Consider the following 20,153-nt stretch of genomic DNA (forward strand, 5'->3'; position numbering starts at 1 on the left):
ATAGTACCATCGGTTTCAAACGGACGCCAAATACGGTGCAATCTCGAATTTCGTAGGAGTCACTGTTCCGCGGGTAACCACCGAGCCCGAAACGACGTTCAGTGCGTTAGACAGCCGAAATTGTACACAATATATTTAATAAATGTGAGCGCGGAAGGACAACGGATATTATTATATACACTTAATTAATATAAATATTTTGAAAACCGTCTAGTCATTTTTTAAGTGAAAAATTGTACTGTTTATATTTATTTTATTTATTTTTGTATAATTTTGGTTACTATTTTTCCCTAGTGCTCGTTTAACAGTTATTTTGGATTTAACCACACCATTTTAAGGTATTTATTTATATATACACTATTTATACTATAGGTACAAATTCAACATTAACTGAGCTAAAAATGTAACATTAATTTAGTTGCTCTACAAAACTCCTAAGATTATTCACAATTATATATATTTATATACCCATACCATTATTTTTTTTTTATTTTTTTTTTTTTTTTTTAATGCAACGAAAGATGGATTTTAATATTTTTGCATTCTAAAACGAATAAAATAAAATAAATTATTAATAAAACATTTAGATCAGAAGATTGTTATCTAACCTATCTAAATTATACGTGCTTCACTTTTAGTAGTTTTTAATCTTATACTTATAAAATAATAAATAACAATCAATAGCATAAAATTAATTAAATTTATTTTATAAATTAATTTAATCGGTAAACGTAAGTAATCGAAACATTTTCATAATATGTGGTAATTTAAAACGTAAACTTTTATTGATAAATTTAAAGAAATAAAAAACTTATTCTCGAAGGGCTTAAATTTATGTTGGTCTGTGTATAGTAAATTATTTTAAACGTGACCGTTTTATTACGTTATTAGTCAATATTAAAAAAATAAACAAATAAAAAATAGTAATATAGGTAAATGTGATCGTAAAAACTAATATGCCATTGAATACAATAATAATAGTCATATGTTTTTAACACAAAACTCTGTAGTTAGGTTAGATTAAAACTTTAATTAAATTAGTGGTAAGCCATCATCTTTTATCCATCTAAATATAAAAGTAATACAAGAATTTGGTTAAAGATATTTTGTACCCAGAAAAAAACCAGAACAATGTTTCACTTTTGTATGATATAATACAAAACTGTATCTATGACAAATTGATTTATGTATATATTATATATACATAAATATAATATAAAATATGTATGCATAACAATCGCACGGTGGTCGTAATGTTCAACAGAAAAAATGAATACGTATTCAAAATAAAAATTGTGGATAAAAAACAAGTGTAGACGGGATGATCGGAAAAAAAAATAATATATTAAGTGTACGAGGTTACCGAGGTGGTAACTAAAATGCACTTAAATAGGTACATACTTAAATACTCGAATGAAAACTAAAAAAAGAAAACAAGAGAAAATTTCTAGAGCATGGTCTGGAAATGGTAGGAATAAAATATACATGTAAATATACACTATATACCGCGGTGGCGCTAAAACGATTCTACAATATTAACGTTCTTCCCCGTGCTACATTTATGGTATAACCTACTATTCTACGTATATTTTATAATTTATAAAACGCTAAATTGTTCACCGTGTATGTGTTCAGTGTGTATAGAATACGTATGTAGTTTTCCAAAAGGTAAACGTCGTTTAGGTGCTTTTTACGTTATTAGCTCTTAAATTATTTGCGTAATCGATTAATATGATAGGTGGTGGTAACGTCATGTCGTCAATCTGACCAAAGAAATACCTGCTGCACGAATAGTAAACCGAGATGGTTTTAAATCAAACATTATCGGTTGAATGATTGTACTATTGTATTAATAATTATTGAGAGAAACACAATAATATCTCGTCGTCGTTTGTAATAATAATACTGCGATGATCAAAATGCATTCGATAATCATTTTTTATCTACATTTTTGAAAACTTATGATTACTTACCATTAATTTTCAACTAGCATATTACAGTCACTCATGGGAACTAATAATTTAATATATAAAATAATGTATTTAATAAAGAGTATAGTACTTATTTATTATATTATTTAAATTATTACAATAATTGTAATAAGTCTCTCTAAGTCTCTTACGTTGATCGGTTTTAAAAGGTAAACGGAATTTTTCAAGGAAAAATAATTAATTTTTTTTTTCTCTTTTATTATTCCAATAATAAATATGATGTTATCGATAACCTGCTATAATATATATATACGTAAATATAATTAATCATAATCAAAAAATATAAAAATATATGAAAGTATTATAAACTGGCCGAACATTGGAAAGATTTACGTATTATTATTTCTACATGATTGCTTATACGTAATACTATAACCGATAATCCATAATTATATTACTTATTTACGACTAATAATTTACCGATGAATCGCATCATTATTTTCAAAGTCGTTAGTTTAAAACGACATTATAAATAAAATATAAATGTGAACACTTCATTTTTAATTTTTGGCGATTTCAAACATATTTTACGATCGCAACTTTATTAGCTATTTATGTACACTGTCCCGAGGCTTCCTGAAATAAATTTTTATGTGCTTAAACGAGTTGCTAGTAAGGCCTTTTGTAGACGTTGTTATGTGCATACTACTATTTACATCTGATCCGCGTGGGCAAGATTGTAACTTGCTCGGACCGGTGCTCAATGGCAGCAAGAGTTCCTTTCGACTAGAACGATTCGGTGTTATCAATATGTACAAAACCATTTTAAAAATTAAATAACACTTATGATTTCACCGGTTGTTCTCGATTAATTATTATAGTTGGATTCGAAATTGTTAAAACACGTAATTATACGTTTGAGCCAAAGCCTCCATATTTAAAATTGATTTTTTTACCGAAAGAGCAGTAGGTATCAGCTCTACGCATACATGCATGTTATCTTTATATCGGTTTTCTATTTCATGAGATTTACAAGTGATAAAAGATACTGTTGCACTATAGTCGCATTTTATGAGGAGCAATTTGGGAATTTTAAAGAAGTTAAACAGAAACGATTGTTTGCGCTTTAACTTGCGTACGTTACTGAAATTTTTAAAAAAAAAAATTATTTACAACAAAAAATCAATGAGATTTTCAACGACTGTATGTATAAGATAAAACATCAAAAAATCCAAACCATTTAGCCGAAAGGAGATATTTAGCGTTTTTTTTTTTTTTTGCCCGCATAAATTTCAAAACTGTTCGTCATACACGTCAATATTTTAGCAACGGAAAAAAATTAGCCTAAAGGAAGAACCGTAGGCGTCCCGGGTCCCGCATATAGAGTATGTATGTGCCATTCACCAACCGGTTCTATCGTTTTGTATGAATGAGAAATGTTGGTAAACAACAATATTGAAACGATTATTTATTATTCATTCTCAAATAATCCACAACAGCTGGCGTGTATATGAAATACGCGCGCGCGCAATGAGGTGTGTACGAAAATAAAACCTGTTTACCCGAGTACCTGAGATACTGTTGCGTGACACACGACGACAATGATTATTATTCCGCGTTGCCCGATCGAAATCGGAACGGTTTTAAAAAACTGTCCCCCGGTCCGTGTAGGTCTCTGAAATGTTTGTACGAATTGAAACATCGGTTTCGTTCCGTAGGCGCATGCTACGCGCACCGTTACTATTTTTTTTTCACGATATTTTATATCATCTTCAACCCGGGCAATACGATCCGCGAGTCTAAATAGTCTAATTAGTCGAGTCTAATTAGTTGCATATTTTAATTTTTCTGAATTTAATTTTCACGCTAGTCGAATTCTCGTCGCACGCGAACAATAAAAAAAGTATAAAATACGGCTCCCCTAACCCATTCTAATTGAAAAAAATAATAAATACTATATTTTAAGATATTATATATATTTTATGATAATTAAAAAATTAAAAAATTAAATATTCATATCAATGAATCATATGACTGTACGTCGTACGATATTGTTTGCAAGTCGTTTTACTCGAAATCGTTTAAACGCAATTCCGAGGGTGTTTAGGGATTCAAGTTGGGAAGTAGGTATTATACTACATCACATCGGTATGAAATTGCATATTATTATAAAATGCACGGTATAATTACACTAAATCAACAAAACTATTTCATGCTGCAGGTTTGAAAAAAATAATAAATGGTTTAATTTGACATTTTTAATAATATGGAATGGCTTATAAGTATTTGCTTAATGTATTTTTTGAAAGAGTAGCTTTTTATTTTACTTTTTAATATTCAATGTACCTACACTTAATTTTAAATTAATTTATGTGATGTTACAATAGTTATTAAATAATATATTTTTTTTTATTTTTGTGTCGGTGAACACTTATTTAGCAAACTAAACATTTAAAGAGTTATATCATTTTTAACATAAATTTAACTATCGCAATTTTATTCAAATCGGTAAAAAAAAAGAACATTGAATCAGAAATAAAAATAAAGAATCTCAATTCTAAAAAAATGCATGTATCTGTTAACATAAAACGCAACAAATAATGAAGTATATACAATCAAAAATTATTTTATAGCTATTTCACTACGTTTCTATCAATAAATCTTGGATATCAATCAATTTGCCACTCTTTAGCATGAAATTTAAATAGTATTTAATAATAATTAAAAATACTACGTTTCTAACTAAAACGTTGTTAAACACACAATAACTTATTTATTTTATTTGAATATTAATTTATCATAATTATTGTATAAAATTTCGAATTTGTTATTGTACATCAACTATTTGGTTTTAAAATTTCCTTGGTATAGACAAAATGTAAAAATGTCATGTTTTTAATTTAAAATAATTTCCTTTAATTTTGTATGTATATTTGACAATATAATAAGTACATTATAACCCATAATTAAATTTATTCTTTTGATGTATATCATGCTTCAAAATCAATTCAATGTAATATGTAAATAATAAACAAATAGTTTATACATAGTAATAAATAAATAAATGCTTACTTTGGAGTATTATTATATTTGTAAAGTACGACCGGTTTCAAATAAAAAATTCATCGTCATGTGCATAAAAAGTCAATAAATTGCGACTCTACGAGTACTATCCATTTATTAATTTTTAATTTTTATTATTTTATTAATGAAATATATTTTTAATAAAATACATTAAATGTACAAATTATTGGCAGCTTTAGAATATAATAGAACTATTACCACTTTCAAAGTATAAATATGCTATGTTGATTTAAATTATATTTATATTTATCTTTAAGAACATGATTTGAATAGAAGATACTTGACCTACCTTATAAACACAATCCACCTATGTTTATTGTAATAGCTACAGTAAAAACATTATTATTATTCATTGTTATAAATTTATAGCCACTCACAAATATATAAATTTCAAAAATAGTTTTAAATTATATTCCATACGAATTCGTTCCAGCAATAAAACATAAATAAAAATATTTATTTTTTTTTATCATCCATTTTAAAGAGATTATAATACAACGTTATTACATCTCAATATTTAAGTGTTGATTATAATACATTGAAGCATAATTACAATAGTAGTTCAATATAAATAGTTAAAACCAGTTTAGTTGTGCTATCATCACAATTAAAGATATACTTAGATATATAGAATGGTATTATTTGATTTTAACTGTGATAACACGTTTAATCACTACGTTACACCGGCAACCGTGTCCAGTGCCGGATCTAAGTCTTAAGAAGCCCGGTGCATATACAAATTCAAGGCTTCTTTACAAAAAAAAATGTACTCAACATAATATTTATATATTTATTTAATACATTTTGATGAATTAAATAACTAAAAAAAAATGAAATTTAAACACCTTAAAGGCAACACGTTATTTTCTTTCTTTATCTATCACATGCGCAGTATATGAATTTAGACGTTTTCTATTTCCAACATACCGATCGATACATTAATGCCATAAGGATTTTGAAAACTGATTTAAATTTGTCGTAATCTTATTTAGATCTACTTTCCCATTTTTTTTATTTTGTCTCCCAAAATTTCGTAAAATAGAATTAAACAAATTGGAAACATAAAAATTAACTTTTAGTTATGTTAATTACAAAATTTAAAAATTTGAAAAAGTCGATCTAAAGACTTTCCTACGAATACAAATAAGTTTTCAAAATCCTTATCATTTTAATAGATCGATCAATACGTCGGAAATAGAAATCGTCTAAATCCCTATATAGTGCATGTGGTAGAAAGAGATAAAAAATATAATTTTTGAAGATAGCTTGGAAAAAAAACCTTGTAGATTTTATTTTGTTCTCTAATTATAATTTATAATCTAAATTTAAGAAACACTTTGTACTAAAAAAATTATGCATTAATGATTTATATTTTGTAAACGATATTTTTATATTACATTTTTATATTGATCCCTATAGAAATAATAAAAAACATTTAAACCCCCCCTCCCATTAAAAATTCTTGAGCACGCTTTTGAACTTAATAATAATAATAATATTAATACAATAGCAGTATGAAATTATTAGAGTAAAAAGCACATTTAGATATATAGAGAAATTAAACAATAATAGCAAGTATGCATGTAACAAACTGATAGATGATTAAAAGTTATAAAAGTTATAGCTAAAGGCATAATGGCTGTTGGTTAATCACTAATATAGCAGCTAATGGCTAATTACAAAATGGTAAAATATTATCAGTGTAATTTAATTGAACATTATAAAAATTTTATTTGCAGATGCAAGGCATTAGTATTAAAACTCCAGACAAAGGAGTCTTACCCACCAGCAAAGATATCGGAAGGTGAGTTAACATATATAGAACAAGAAATTGAAAAGTAAATCTCATATTATCTCTACAAAACAAATGTTTACATATACCATAGACCAGTGGCTTAATTGTGGGGGTCAAGGGGGGGCAAGTGCCCCTATGACCATTTTTTGAGAGATAAAGGTATAATTTTGCCCCCCCCCCCCAGATAATCCAACAGTATAAATAGCAGCTTTTATTAATGAACTCTTATGGATATTATTTAACAATATTGGTACCTAGTACATGCTACCTACAATTTATGTTTATCTAAACCATAAAATGAGTTAAAAGAGTTATGTAAATCAAACAATCAGATATACCTAGTGTATAAAATACATACAATAAAAATGTGTTTTAACTAGTGAGGGGGAGGGGTGTCAGGGTTTTGGTAATAATAAATATATTATATTGCCCCTCCTAGGTGTTTTCCCAATTACATCACTGCCATAGACGAAATTAACTGTTTCCGTTCACACTCGTAATTATAAATAAATACATAAATTAACTACTAGAGCAATACCTAGGAAAAATAAATTATCATCTTTTGCTGTTCATTTTTGTTTTCAACTATTAAAACTATGTAAGTATTCACCTCCATAGAACCAATACTGTTCAATTGTTTTAATATAACCTTATCAACTATCAACAAAAAATAAATATAAAATAATGTATTCATTTAAGGTTTAACCATCAACCTTTGTGTGTTTTTTTTTAAATTTATATCGTCTCTATTTTATAAAATTGTAATTAATATTCGAACCAATTTCGAATTGAATATGTGTTTGATTTAGAATAATTAAACAAAACATAAATTACCAAAGAAAAGTACTACGCTATTGTAATAAAACAATAATTTCAGTGCAGATTTGTCATAAATGCATTGTGTAATATAAATAATTAAATATACAATGTGTTAACGCTAAGAGAGATGTACCCTTTAACATTTCAGTTTTATAACATTGTATTAAATGGGATTTTCGAGAAATGATAGGAAGTACCAAAATACACAGTTTTAGAGTATTTTTTTTAAAAAAATGTTTGTACAAAAATTTTTTTCTAATTACAAAATTGGCAAAGTTGTAGTATGCTGAAGTTTAATATTTACAAATGATACCAGATTATTTGACGAAATCTTCATTGTGTTCAATTTAATACTTGAAAATCAAAATAAAATCTCCGACATTATTAAATATCTGTTTGTAGGCAGATAAAATATAAATAAAGAAGTCTCAGGCGACATTTGTGGACTGATGAGTCTAAATTTACAAATAATGTTAGGTATAATGAATAAACAAAATCATAGATTTTGGGACAATCAAAACCACACTGGTCTCGAAAAACTAACTTTCAAGGTGTCTGAAGTATAAATGTGTGGTGTGGATTAATCGATAGACAACATTTAGGTCCTTATTTTTATAACGGGACACCTTCAAATAAATTATATCTCGATTTTCATGTAAATCATTTTAAGTTACTGTTAGAAAATGTTATAATAGCCACACCGGAAAATATGTATATACTTACATGATATACCAGATGATGTACCTATGGGGATATTTAAACTTTTGTTGGATTTGCAGACCCACCTATTTATGTGTAATATTTAATTAATTAAAATACAATTGGCACGTAATAATTTGAGAAAAAACTAAATAAACGCTGCTACATCGAAAGAATTTTAAAATTTTTGGAATCTTGATAGAAACATCAAAGCGGATAAGCCTTAAAGAATTTATATGATAAATCTTTAATTGTAAATAAATAAATCTTAATTTTAAATTCATAGTGTGTATATTTTTCTAATTTTCATTACAATCAATATTTAGTTATCTTATTCTGGAAGTATGAATGACAAAATTGGAGTAAATATCAATAAAAAATAAGTGTTTTTTTTTATCTTATTTATTTACAAACAGATATCGGAGATTTGATTTTGATTTTCAAATATTATGTTGAATATAATTAAAATGGCGTCAAAGCCCGATTATTCATATATAGGCTTAGGGACTTCTAGCATTTGCATACTTTTTTTAATTATTGTTAAATATAGTAGAGTGCAAAATAAATTCGTTTCTCGGTGCCATGATATTAGATCTAAAATTTGAATGTGCATATTTTTGCATATTTGATAGATTTTGCAATAAAGTGCATATTTTAAAATTATTAAGCTTATTTTCATATTCTGACAAATTTTTCAAATTTTATTATTTTTATTACTAAAATTAAAAACTATAGATACATATAACATATATACATATTTCAACCGATCGAAAAAAAATATACAAAGAGGACTTAATACTTCCAGTAATATGCTATCTGCAAACTACCTCTCATATTTCGTTATAATTTTTGTGTAAATATAAATAATACTATAAATCTGTATCGACCGTATAACCCGCTGAATATCGATCGGATGTCCATACAGATAATAGTCGATATAGAAAAATAGATTATTTGTTTAGTGTTCAGTTCAGTCGATTATTATCTGTTGTTGTTTATTAAATAATTAAGAATATAAATTACTAGTCTATCATTATAATATGCTATCATCATAACAGAAACACAAGTTGTAGGTAATGAACTGTAAATTATTTTTAAGTTTATATTGAAGAAAAATTAGTTTCGCCCCCACCACCCATGCAGTGCCAGATTAAGGGCCGATCCGCCCTAGAGAAAATAATATTTGCCCCTCTCCCTCTCAAAGAAATAAAGTTTAAGTGAAACCAGAAAAAAAAAATCCTGGTTTCTATGTATAAATTAAAAAAATAAAATACTATTATAAAATATAGGTACCTAATATAATAATTAATCTACTTAAACTAAAAAGTATAAATAGGTATAAATGTTAGATACATAATATGTTATAAATGTTTAATATCACAGAATAGTTTTGCAAAGAATTTTTTTAAGCAAATGGAAAATACTGACAAAATAAATTTTAATAAATTGGTTCAAAATATACAGATAATAATTAAAGTAATAATTACTTTAATATTAAAAAAATTATTTAAATGAATTAAAAAATGTATAGTTTAAAATTATTTTTAATATTAACGCCAATTAAAAAAAAATACTATAATATTTAACAATGTATACATTATATATATTTTTTTTTTTTATAATATTAGTTTTTTTTTAATTATATTTTTTCATGAATTTAATAGTTACAAGTTTTTATGTTAGTTCTTTTCACTTCATTTCCTCGACCAAATCAGATTCTACGCATAAAATTGATAAATTGGACATTTTTTTTGTATTAATGACAATCTTAAATCATTTTTTTGAGACTTTTTTATTTATGCCACCCCACTAAATTTGCCACCTTGGAGCAAATGCTCCTTTTGCACCTAGGTTAATCCGGCCCTGCCCCCATTGCCTCAACTCAAATACGCCCTTGAATACAAGATCATCAAACCGAAATATTTAGTAGTACCTCTTAACGTGTACACGATTTCACGAAACTACCTTATTGACTTAACCCACTCAAGAACCATAAAAATAATATTTTCGATGTAGGCTTTTTTGTTGTATATAAATCATATCGATATATTATTAAAATGGTATACGTTTCCGTGAACTTGGTTGTTATTTCAGTTATTTGTTTTCACACTATATCCGATACAATACCTTTAAATAAATATTAATTTTTTGCATTCATACAAATATATGGTATGGATAGTAAGATATTGTGTACTTGATTATATTATTACGTATAAAAACAGTACACAAAATGAATACTTATTGCGGTTTTATTTTTAAAGTGTAGAACCCTTATTTTACAAACATAGTACACCTAGAAATTGATTGAAGGCAGAACCGTATCAAACATTTCAGTGTCCCAGGGAAAAAAATTTTCTTCGGGGCCACTGGTAGCATATTAAGTGCAGATAAAGGCGTTCACTTACTTTTACAAAACTACGGCACCCGGGGGCAATTGCCCCCTTTGACCCCCCATTAACATGGTTCTGATTGAAAGGAACTAAGTTTCCTTAGTACTCTCTTCGTTTCCCCATTGCCCGTTACAATTTTTTCCATATAATACGTTGTGAGTTCGTAAACTCAAAAAAAAAGTTGTGTCCGACCCAAAATTTATTTATTTTTTTATGTACGTACGTTATAAGAAATACATGCAAAGTTAAAATCGGAATACTCTACATTTTAGACGAAACAAGAAATTGAAATTTTTACCATGGAAGTTCAACTGTTATGTATAGAAATAACCAAAAGTCGGAAATATTTTAGTGGTCACCTGTTGTTCGATTCATCACAATTCGAAAGCAAAAAAAATAATAAAAATAATCTTTTAGGTACTCGTTGTTACCCAAAATCTGTATTTTTCATTATTAATTATCCAAATAAAATACATGAAATGTCGCACTTTGTTGCAGCTTCGGAGCGTCATTGAAAAAACAAAAAGAAATCAGATTTTACGTGGTTCGTCACGTACGTGTTATCGCCAAATAATGGACCTTGAACCTTAGTAATAAAACATATGCGAATAAAAAATGAAATGTTATAGAACCTAAAGCAACAAGGCCGTATACTTCGGGCCGTGATTCTGAGTAGTTCAGTGTCGGTTAAGACGACGCATCCGAGTAGATTTTAGTCAGTTCTCGAACGAACTGAGCCATAACCGTATCTTGGGCCGCGTTAAATCGTTGTCAATAAAAATAGAAAACGCATGTAACGAAAAAACGACCCGGGTCAGGCGTGCGACGATGGGCGTCATAGTCTGAAAGAAACCATCGCTACCGCTTACTCAGTCCACAGACGAACGGATCTGACAGATTTCTTTTCTTTTTTCAACTCCTGCGATTTTATCGAAAAAAGCGTCTTTTATTTTTACGGCCTGAAAACCCCGACTGACGATTTACTGACGTTTTACAAGACGTTTTACACGGGAGAAAAATATAAAATAACCGATGTCGCTTACTCACACATGTTTCCTCCCGTAATTTACACACGGTCGTAATTCCGTTTTCGTAAGCGTTTTCAATAGATATTTTAGAAACGACAGAAGTCGTTCATAATAAAAAGAAAAACGGGCTCGTTAAATACAGAACGCAACGCGACACAAAGGGTGAAAAATAATTTGAAATCGTATTTACCAATACTCTATCTAACGGACGATATTGCGAACAGTAATCACTTTGTACGTGCTCGAATTGAGGTAACACAAACGACGCGGTAGATAGCGCTATCATAATGTTCTCATGATTAAACTCAATTGCATTTTTAGGATAAATTATTGCCATTTAATTTTATTATTCTTGTTACTACCTATGAGAAAATGATTTTTTATTTTTTCACTCGAAATTCAACACTTTTTTTCAGCGTGATTCCGTCCAACAAGTAAACATTGAATTTGAATGTCATGATTAACACCACATGTCGACTCGATCGTTTATGTCGGACATTTTTCTCAATTAAATATTAACCGACCACTTAATTGCATCTACTCCTCACCCCTTCGTTAACTCCAAAATCAAAAAGTTATTTGTATTTCATATAATAGATTAAGAACTATATCGACGGACGATGAGTAATGATGTTTAAACCAATGAACCATGCTTTGACTCCGACGGACAGCATTCAACTTCGCACGCAGAATTTATGTTGAACAGTTCTTCGACTATAGTTGCACGTACCAACGGTTAAAGATAATAATATAATTTCAGCAATCGGAAAGTTTTTAGATGGTGGCCGAGAGGAATTTAATTGATTCTGGGACCCCTTTTTTTAAACGAACAAACGACCTTGCCTTTTTGAAAAAATCCGCCATGAACAGCCAACTCGTATTGAAACATAAAAACAGGTGACCCGAGTAGAGAATGTGAAACGCAAAAACATTCCCCGTCGGGTACAGCCATCAATATCCCTAACACCGCCGGCTGACAACTCTTAGACCACTCCGTTTATACATTACTATTTTTATTGATTTTTTTTTTCTATTAAAAAATGTGTATTTTATATTAACATCTTCTTCTTCTTCTTCTTCTATGACTTCCTATTCGTTCCGAAAATCATATCGGCAATGCTGTCAAGTGATCGACCCTGTCAAGTGATGTCCGAAATAAATCATTCAACTGATGTTTTACTAATACAACAGAGATTCTTCAGCCAAGATATCCTTCTTCTACCTACACTTCAATTTTCTTATACCTTTCCTTATGATATAAGCTAGCAAGGCCGTATCTGTGGGGGGTCCAGGGTGTCTGGACCCCCCCCCAAATTTCTTCAATATTTTACGAATGTTTAAAATAATTATTTATTTTTAATACCAACATAAATATTTTCAGTCAAAAATTACTTAAGCTCCAATTAACCATTGACTGATTTTAGTTTTATATCATAATATCATATGAAAATATGATTTTAATTTTAATAAAAGAATATTAAATCTTTTTCTGTCTTATTTTTAACCAAATATCAAAAGTTAAAATCTAAATTCGATAAAATTACAATATACATGTTTTGGACCCCTCCCAAAAAAAATTTCTTGATACGACCTTGTAAGCTAGAGTATATTGTATCGCTGATTATTTCTCATTGTGTGTCTCATGTATTCAAGCTTCCGTGATTTTATTGTGGTTAATAGTTTTTTCAAGGGTTTTTTCTGATTACCCATTATTTCCAATATGTACTCTTCAATTATTAATTCAATTTATCCTTGACATTTTTAGTATTTGCTTTTAAAACTACATTTTAAAGGCTTCAATTTTTTTTGCATGTTACTCTGTTAGTGTTCAGATTTTGACTCCATATTATAATACAGAGAACATAAAACAACATACTCGTAATACATATAATATAATATTATTATTATAATATGTATTGTCTAAATATAAATAATTATTGGAGTATTCTAAACAATATGATCATGTATAATACTATTATAAATAATACATATACATATTTTATAATATACATTTTTACGTAGTTTGTTGCTGGGTCTGCTGTCATCCTCGTGTCCCTCGTTATAGGTATAAATAAAACAACTGTCACTATACGAATGCGATTGGACATGAAATTTTCTATTTTTTCATATACTATATATTATTTTTACTATCGTCACAGAGATCAAAGTTATGTATCGTTTTTATGAACAAAATCCCAGCGGCCGGTCGTCAATATTATAATAACGTGAATGTTATCGGAATTCCCTTGCATGCTTCATACACTGGTATTATTTTGTCGCTCGTCAGCTATTTACGCGTATGCAATGGCCACGTATAGGTACGTTTTCGTATCGCCGTGATTTAATTCGTATACCTACGAAATATTGATATTATTGCGTTTAAATTCCATTGCACCGTCGAAACGAAACGATGTCCGAAAATAACACATAACATTAAGCCTAGCGTTTTACACGGGCGCGCGTGTCGACGACACGTCTATTATTAGCCGTTTATCATAACATTCGAAAGCCATTAGTCGTAGCAATACGTCGGATAATCCGTGCGATTGAAATTTCAATACTTTTCCATATAATACTTTTCCACACCCGCATGTGTTGTCTCCGTCTAACAAACGTACGTAACGTAACAAATTTGCGTTCAGTATTTCAAATGTAGTGATGTTAGCTTTAATATTAAAGTACACTGACCCATATCAAACTTAAAAGGGAGAACATTATCTGTGTTTTATTGATCGGTATTTTCGGATATTTTAGTTTTAAGCGGCTTATAAGTAGGCAATGGTGGTTTCACGGAAAAAGATCCAGGGGGTCTGGACTAAATTATTCGCTCGGGATGCTCGGGTTTAAAATTCTATGTTAGATATTTTTCGTTTATAAGAATTAAATTTAAGAATATAAGAAATTAAATTTAAGAATTAAATTATAAATTTAAAATGGGTTAAACATTTTTGTGTTTTAATATATTATTAAACTGAAACTCGAAAACTTGTGTTCGTATCGTCGTTAACCGTTCAACAAACGGCGTGGCGAAGGTATTATTTTTAAACAATTGTTCTTACGAAATTCGGTGGCAACTCTTTGGGTATAGTCATATCTTATTAACACATACAATATTATAGAAACTTATAAGATGACAAGTGTAATAAATTAATTATTTAACGAATTACGAATATCTGTACTTTAAATATGTTTTCTCTCCTCAACAAAAATTAATTAAACACGCCAATGACGTGTTATATGACGTCTTAGTCACAAGATTAATTTTTAATGCGATACAACGTAAAGGAAGAAAAATTATGAACAAGAATAATTTGTATCACAATAATAAATATCTTTAATCTCGAAACAACCCTACTTCTGGTTTTAAATAAATTTATTGTTACCACAAATTATAATGTCTTACAACAACTGATTGAACCGTAAAAAATTACTAATTGTTTTTTCTTTTTAATTTTTCGGTTGAGTCATTCATTATTTGTTAAACATTATCACATTAATTTCACTTATTGTATTATTCAAAACGGTCAATAATAAATTAATATTGCTATCGCTGTAGTAATATAAGTATAACATTTCAACAATTACAACCAAAATATTTTATATTTTTCCGGTGTAAAATGTTGCAATTAACTATTTAGGTAAAAAAATTATCATTTTCGATTCAACATTTAAACATTAAGAAATCGTAAATAAATACTATACATATATACATATATTATGTATCAAAATGTGTGTATACTATGTCCTATCAAATTGTTGTTTTTATTACTATTGTAATAAAGACATTCGATATTAGTCATTTAAATACGTATAAATTAAATTGTTCCATACGTAATATAATAGTCTTATACAAAACACAGTTAATTTAATGTACTGAAATAACTATTAAAAAAATCATGATTCATTATAATATAATGGGATATTATGGTCCTTCGTAACTACAATATTTTCAACTTGTAAGGTTATATGAAATAACTGAGCGTTTGATAATATTTGTTAGGTATGAATAGATTTTTTTGTTTCAAATACTAATAAGTAATTTGAGGATTAAATAGTCACTTGCTCTTAATGCCTTCAATAAGTTTACAAAATCATAGAATTGTCTTTAAACATTTTGTGAGGTAGGATACAAAGTTAAAATTAGAATTTTTTGTTATACCAGATTACTTAAAATTATTTTTTTCCTTATTAGTTTCAAATAGAGCTCTTAAAACACGTGTCACGGAATTCACGTGTACACGTGAAATACATGTTTATCCAAAATATATATCCATTTTTACACTGGTAAAATTAGTAATTTTATGTTATACACTTGAAGTTTTAATAAAATATTAATAGTACTGTATTAAGTTAAGGATATATGTTTTTATTTTGGATTTTACACGTGACACGTGTATTAGGAGTTCTAGTTTCAACCAATAATATTCACAATATTACATACTTAAAGTATAGGAACTACAATGGTTTTAGAATAAAAAGAACAGTTATAATCAATTCGATCGAAATAAAAATCCTATTTAACTGCATGGAATTTAGCCAACTAAGCATTAATTAATTATAGTAATTTATGATCATATTTAAATTTAAGTTAGGATTATAGTTCATCATATTTAATATTATTTGTCAGAAAATTTTTTGTTTTTCGACTGAAAACTTATTCAATTTTTGATACAAATTCACTTTACTTTTAGAAGCCGCAGAAAATCTCGATGGAAGCTTAAATTTCATCATCAAGCATTACCTCCGGAGTATTTGAACCACTATGAGGCATCAATGACGTCTCCTCAACCATCTCCAGGAATTACACCCTCACCTGCATCTACACCAGTCTCTTTTACGGGGAATGTAAAATCTAAACTTCCTCCAGAAGCTCAGACTAGCGTCCGTTTCGATGATCTGCCGTTCATGGGAGAGATGACTTTAGACAATGCAAAACCGCGAAGGGGTCGCAAACCAAAAAAGGTAAATAAAGTAATAGTATTCTAAGTTTCAATAAGCTTAAAAATAAATAATTTAAATATTACGGCCAATAAGATTGATTTTTATTTTGTTCAACATGTTCATTTGATTGATCTTGATAAATCTGTATCATTTACACTATTGATTTCTTAAATAAAACCTTTTATTGACATTTTTTATTTGAAAATAGTATGCACTAGACATATTCAGGGACGGCATGAGGGGGTGGGCAATAGGGGCAGTTGCCCAGGGCCCCGCGGTTCTAATTTAACTGAACTTAAAATATTTTATTAATATAAATTATAAGACTCAACATTTATTTTGCCCTGGGCCTCGCAAACTCTAGCACCATTACTGGACATATAAGACCAATTTTAAAATAAGATACAATTAAAATTAACAACAAATTTAACATTGTTTTATGTATAATATTGTATAACTGCAGATTTACCAAAGTCACAGAATGCATATAATTTATTAGTTTGTTAATTGAAAATAAGTAGGTAGTAGTAAAATCTAAAAAACAAATTTGCAATGAAATAATGAAATAAAATGAAGTGTGTTGTGAAAACTGTACCAATAGTAATTCTTATCGTATGTTTTTATATGTTTTTATTGTGTTATAGGCTGATATATGTCATTTGATTTATAAAAACTACGGTACCACCGTTGTAGAAGAACCTTTGAACCTATGCGTCAGAGACCAAATATCATTAATTAGTGATTTTCAAATACCAGGTTCCACGGGGTCAGCTATTCAAGAAACAATGAATCTTCAATTGAAAGATTCAAAACGCAAAAGCAAAAAATCGTTAGCCAGAGAGCGTTTGGAAAAGACATTTAAGGAAAAAGGATTCTTAATACAGACGCAACAACTGGAATCCGCCCAAGGAGCCACTTACTGTAAATTTAGGCAGTTGAGGAAATTCACACGGTATTTGTTTAGAAGCTGGAAACATCACTTACCTGGTGATGTAGTAGACAACGGTGTCAATAGTCAAGTCACTTGAATGTGTGTTATTTTTATACGAGTGAACTATATTTAAATAATTCTCAGAATTCTGTGCACAGACGAGTGAGAATATCTAAAATTGGAAGCAAAATATTATAAGAGACATTATTATCGAGTTAGTCATTTCCTTACAGTTTCCATAACCATAACAATGGAAACAATTTGTGGGACTAAAATACATTTATGTTAAGTAATGTGTTCTATTTTAAAAACCATTTTCAAGATTTTAATCGATTTACTTTTTAATATTAAAATCCCAGGTGTAAGTCAATCAATAAAGCCGTAAGTACACGATGTTGGTTTTATAACTCAAATCTTTAATATTTGTTGTATTTATTATTCATATTATTATTATTATTATTATTATTATTATTATTATTATTATTATTACACACAAAATAAAATGTTTGAATTGTTTTAAGATATATTTAATTTTTTTTTCATTTTATTCATTTTAAAAGATTATTAGCACATAAAAATGTTAATAAATATGTTTTATTGTACACATCATTTAAAATTATGGTTTTTAATAATACGCAAAACATTTAAGAAAATAATTGAATAAGTTAAAATCCAAAAGAACATAAATAAAAAAACCTGATCATCTATTTGTAATAATAAACAATTTAATGATGATTTATAATAATACTTCATAAGTATATGCATAGATAACATATTGATAATATTTATCAATAGCAAAGCTTGGGTTCTGGATTGGAGGTGAAAACATTTTAAATCATCAAATTGAGCGGTAGTATAGTTAGTTATAAATAAGCACCATTTTTATTAATACTTAATAATTGTAAACTCATTTAACACTTAGATCACTCTATAAGTTAAATCTATTTTTCTATATTTTGTTTCTGTGAAAATATTGATAACTTAATCAGTAAGTGTATGATTTACACTAAGCTCATTTTTTTTACGGACACCGGAATATTAAATCGCGATATCGATAATGTTTATTCAATACAAGCTAGGGAAACACAATAAAGTACAAATTAATTTCCATTGTTCAGTAGGTATAGGTACTAGGGATATTAACAATGTATCGTTAAATTGAAAATATCGATGTATTTGTCCGACATATCGATAAATACTTCGATAAATATTCACAATTGATAAAATCATTCATAAAATCAAAATATTATAACATATTTCAACAATATATTTATTTTTCATTTGCAACAATAATAATTATAAGTTATAAACTTAATATTGTTTGAGCACCCTGACTTCGCATTGCTTAACATTGGCCCCCTCCTGGCACGTGACAAACTGATATTTCAGAAAGACTGACCAATTGACGGTCGAATTTGTTTTGTTTTTGACGTCGATCTTTGCGTATTACTTGTGTCGCTCCGTTTTGTGGATACTGTATGTTATTCCTCTATAACCCTCATATACGTGGTTTTCGACTTTATTTTCATTTTTTTTTCTTAGAGATATATGTATTAATATCGATTTTCATCAATATTAAAATTACAATATTTATCATGATCTTTGATAATGATTTTAGATTCTGAGCGGAGCGAGGAATGTAATAGTTTTACAATGATGTTTATTTCTTTTTCTTTTTCTTTTTTATTCTGTTAACATTTTTTTCCCCTCTAAACTTGCTCAAAAGTACAAAGGGTAGCATCTTTTCCGAAAGGTAATGTTCATGAGCTGGTACTTTAAAAAGATCATTTTTCGATTTTCGAAACGGTACTCGAAATAAAAGCGGTTAAAGGAGAAAAAACGTACGATTTCACGATTTTATAATATTAAATAATTACGAACGACGTTTTCTACCATAAATATTACTTCAAATGACAAAAGATCTTTTTGTTGTATTTTGGATTTTGTTCCTTACGGTTTAAAATTTGGAAAATTTTAGCTATTTTTGAGCTATTTATAGACATTTTAATTTTTGGAGTTTTTTATTGTAATTCGGTTAAAAACATTCGAAAAACTTGAAATTTGAGTTGTTTGCTTATATTAACCTTACCTAGACATGGTAAAATTTTCCAAACATTTGAGCGACTTTTGAACTTTTTCTTTTATTTTATATTTTTTTTCATTTTTATGATATTTCCTAATTATAAATTATAATTATAATTATATAAATTACCTATTTATATAAATCGTTCTTAAGCTGTTCTTAAAACGCTTTGTTTATCACCATAGAAACGAATAAAATTAAATAAAAATGATTCCCTCGTCCGCTCAGAATCGTTTTTTATCGAATGCAATCATTGCATTCAAATCGAATACAGTAAAATTACACTATCCTGCCCGAGTTATTTTATATCGATATTTTAAATATCGCACCTTTGAACGATATTTATATCCCTAGTAAGTAAGTACAGATAATGAGACTAAACGTATTTATTTATAGTGATAACCAGGGTTCAGGAGTTGTAACATTTGCATAATTTTGTTATTTATTGTAAA

General features: G+C 28.1%; 1 protein-coding gene across 1 annotated transcript; it reads left to right on the top strand.

Annotated features, from left to right (window-relative positions):
* Positions 1–211: 211 nt before the first annotated feature.
* Positions 212–18,101, top strand: LOC112694050. The gene is made up of 4 exons (XM_025569392.1): positions 212–338; positions 6,755–6,819; positions 16,438–16,708; positions 17,332–18,101. Exons 2-4 carry the CDS (start codon positions 6,755–6,757, stop codon positions 17,713–17,715), a joined length of 720 nt encoding a protein of 239 aa, XP_025425177.1. The 5' UTR covers positions 212–338; the 3' UTR covers positions 17,716–18,101.
* Positions 18,102–20,153: the final 2,052 nt, after the last annotated feature.

The sequence above is a fragment of the Sipha flava genome, unplaced genomic scaffold (assembly GCF_003268045.1).
Source record: "Sipha flava isolate LNK unplaced genomic scaffold, YSA_version1 122_pilon_pilon, whole genome shotgun sequence".
NCBI classification, from domain to species: domain Eukaryota; kingdom Metazoa; phylum Arthropoda; class Insecta; order Hemiptera; family Aphididae; genus Sipha; species Sipha flava.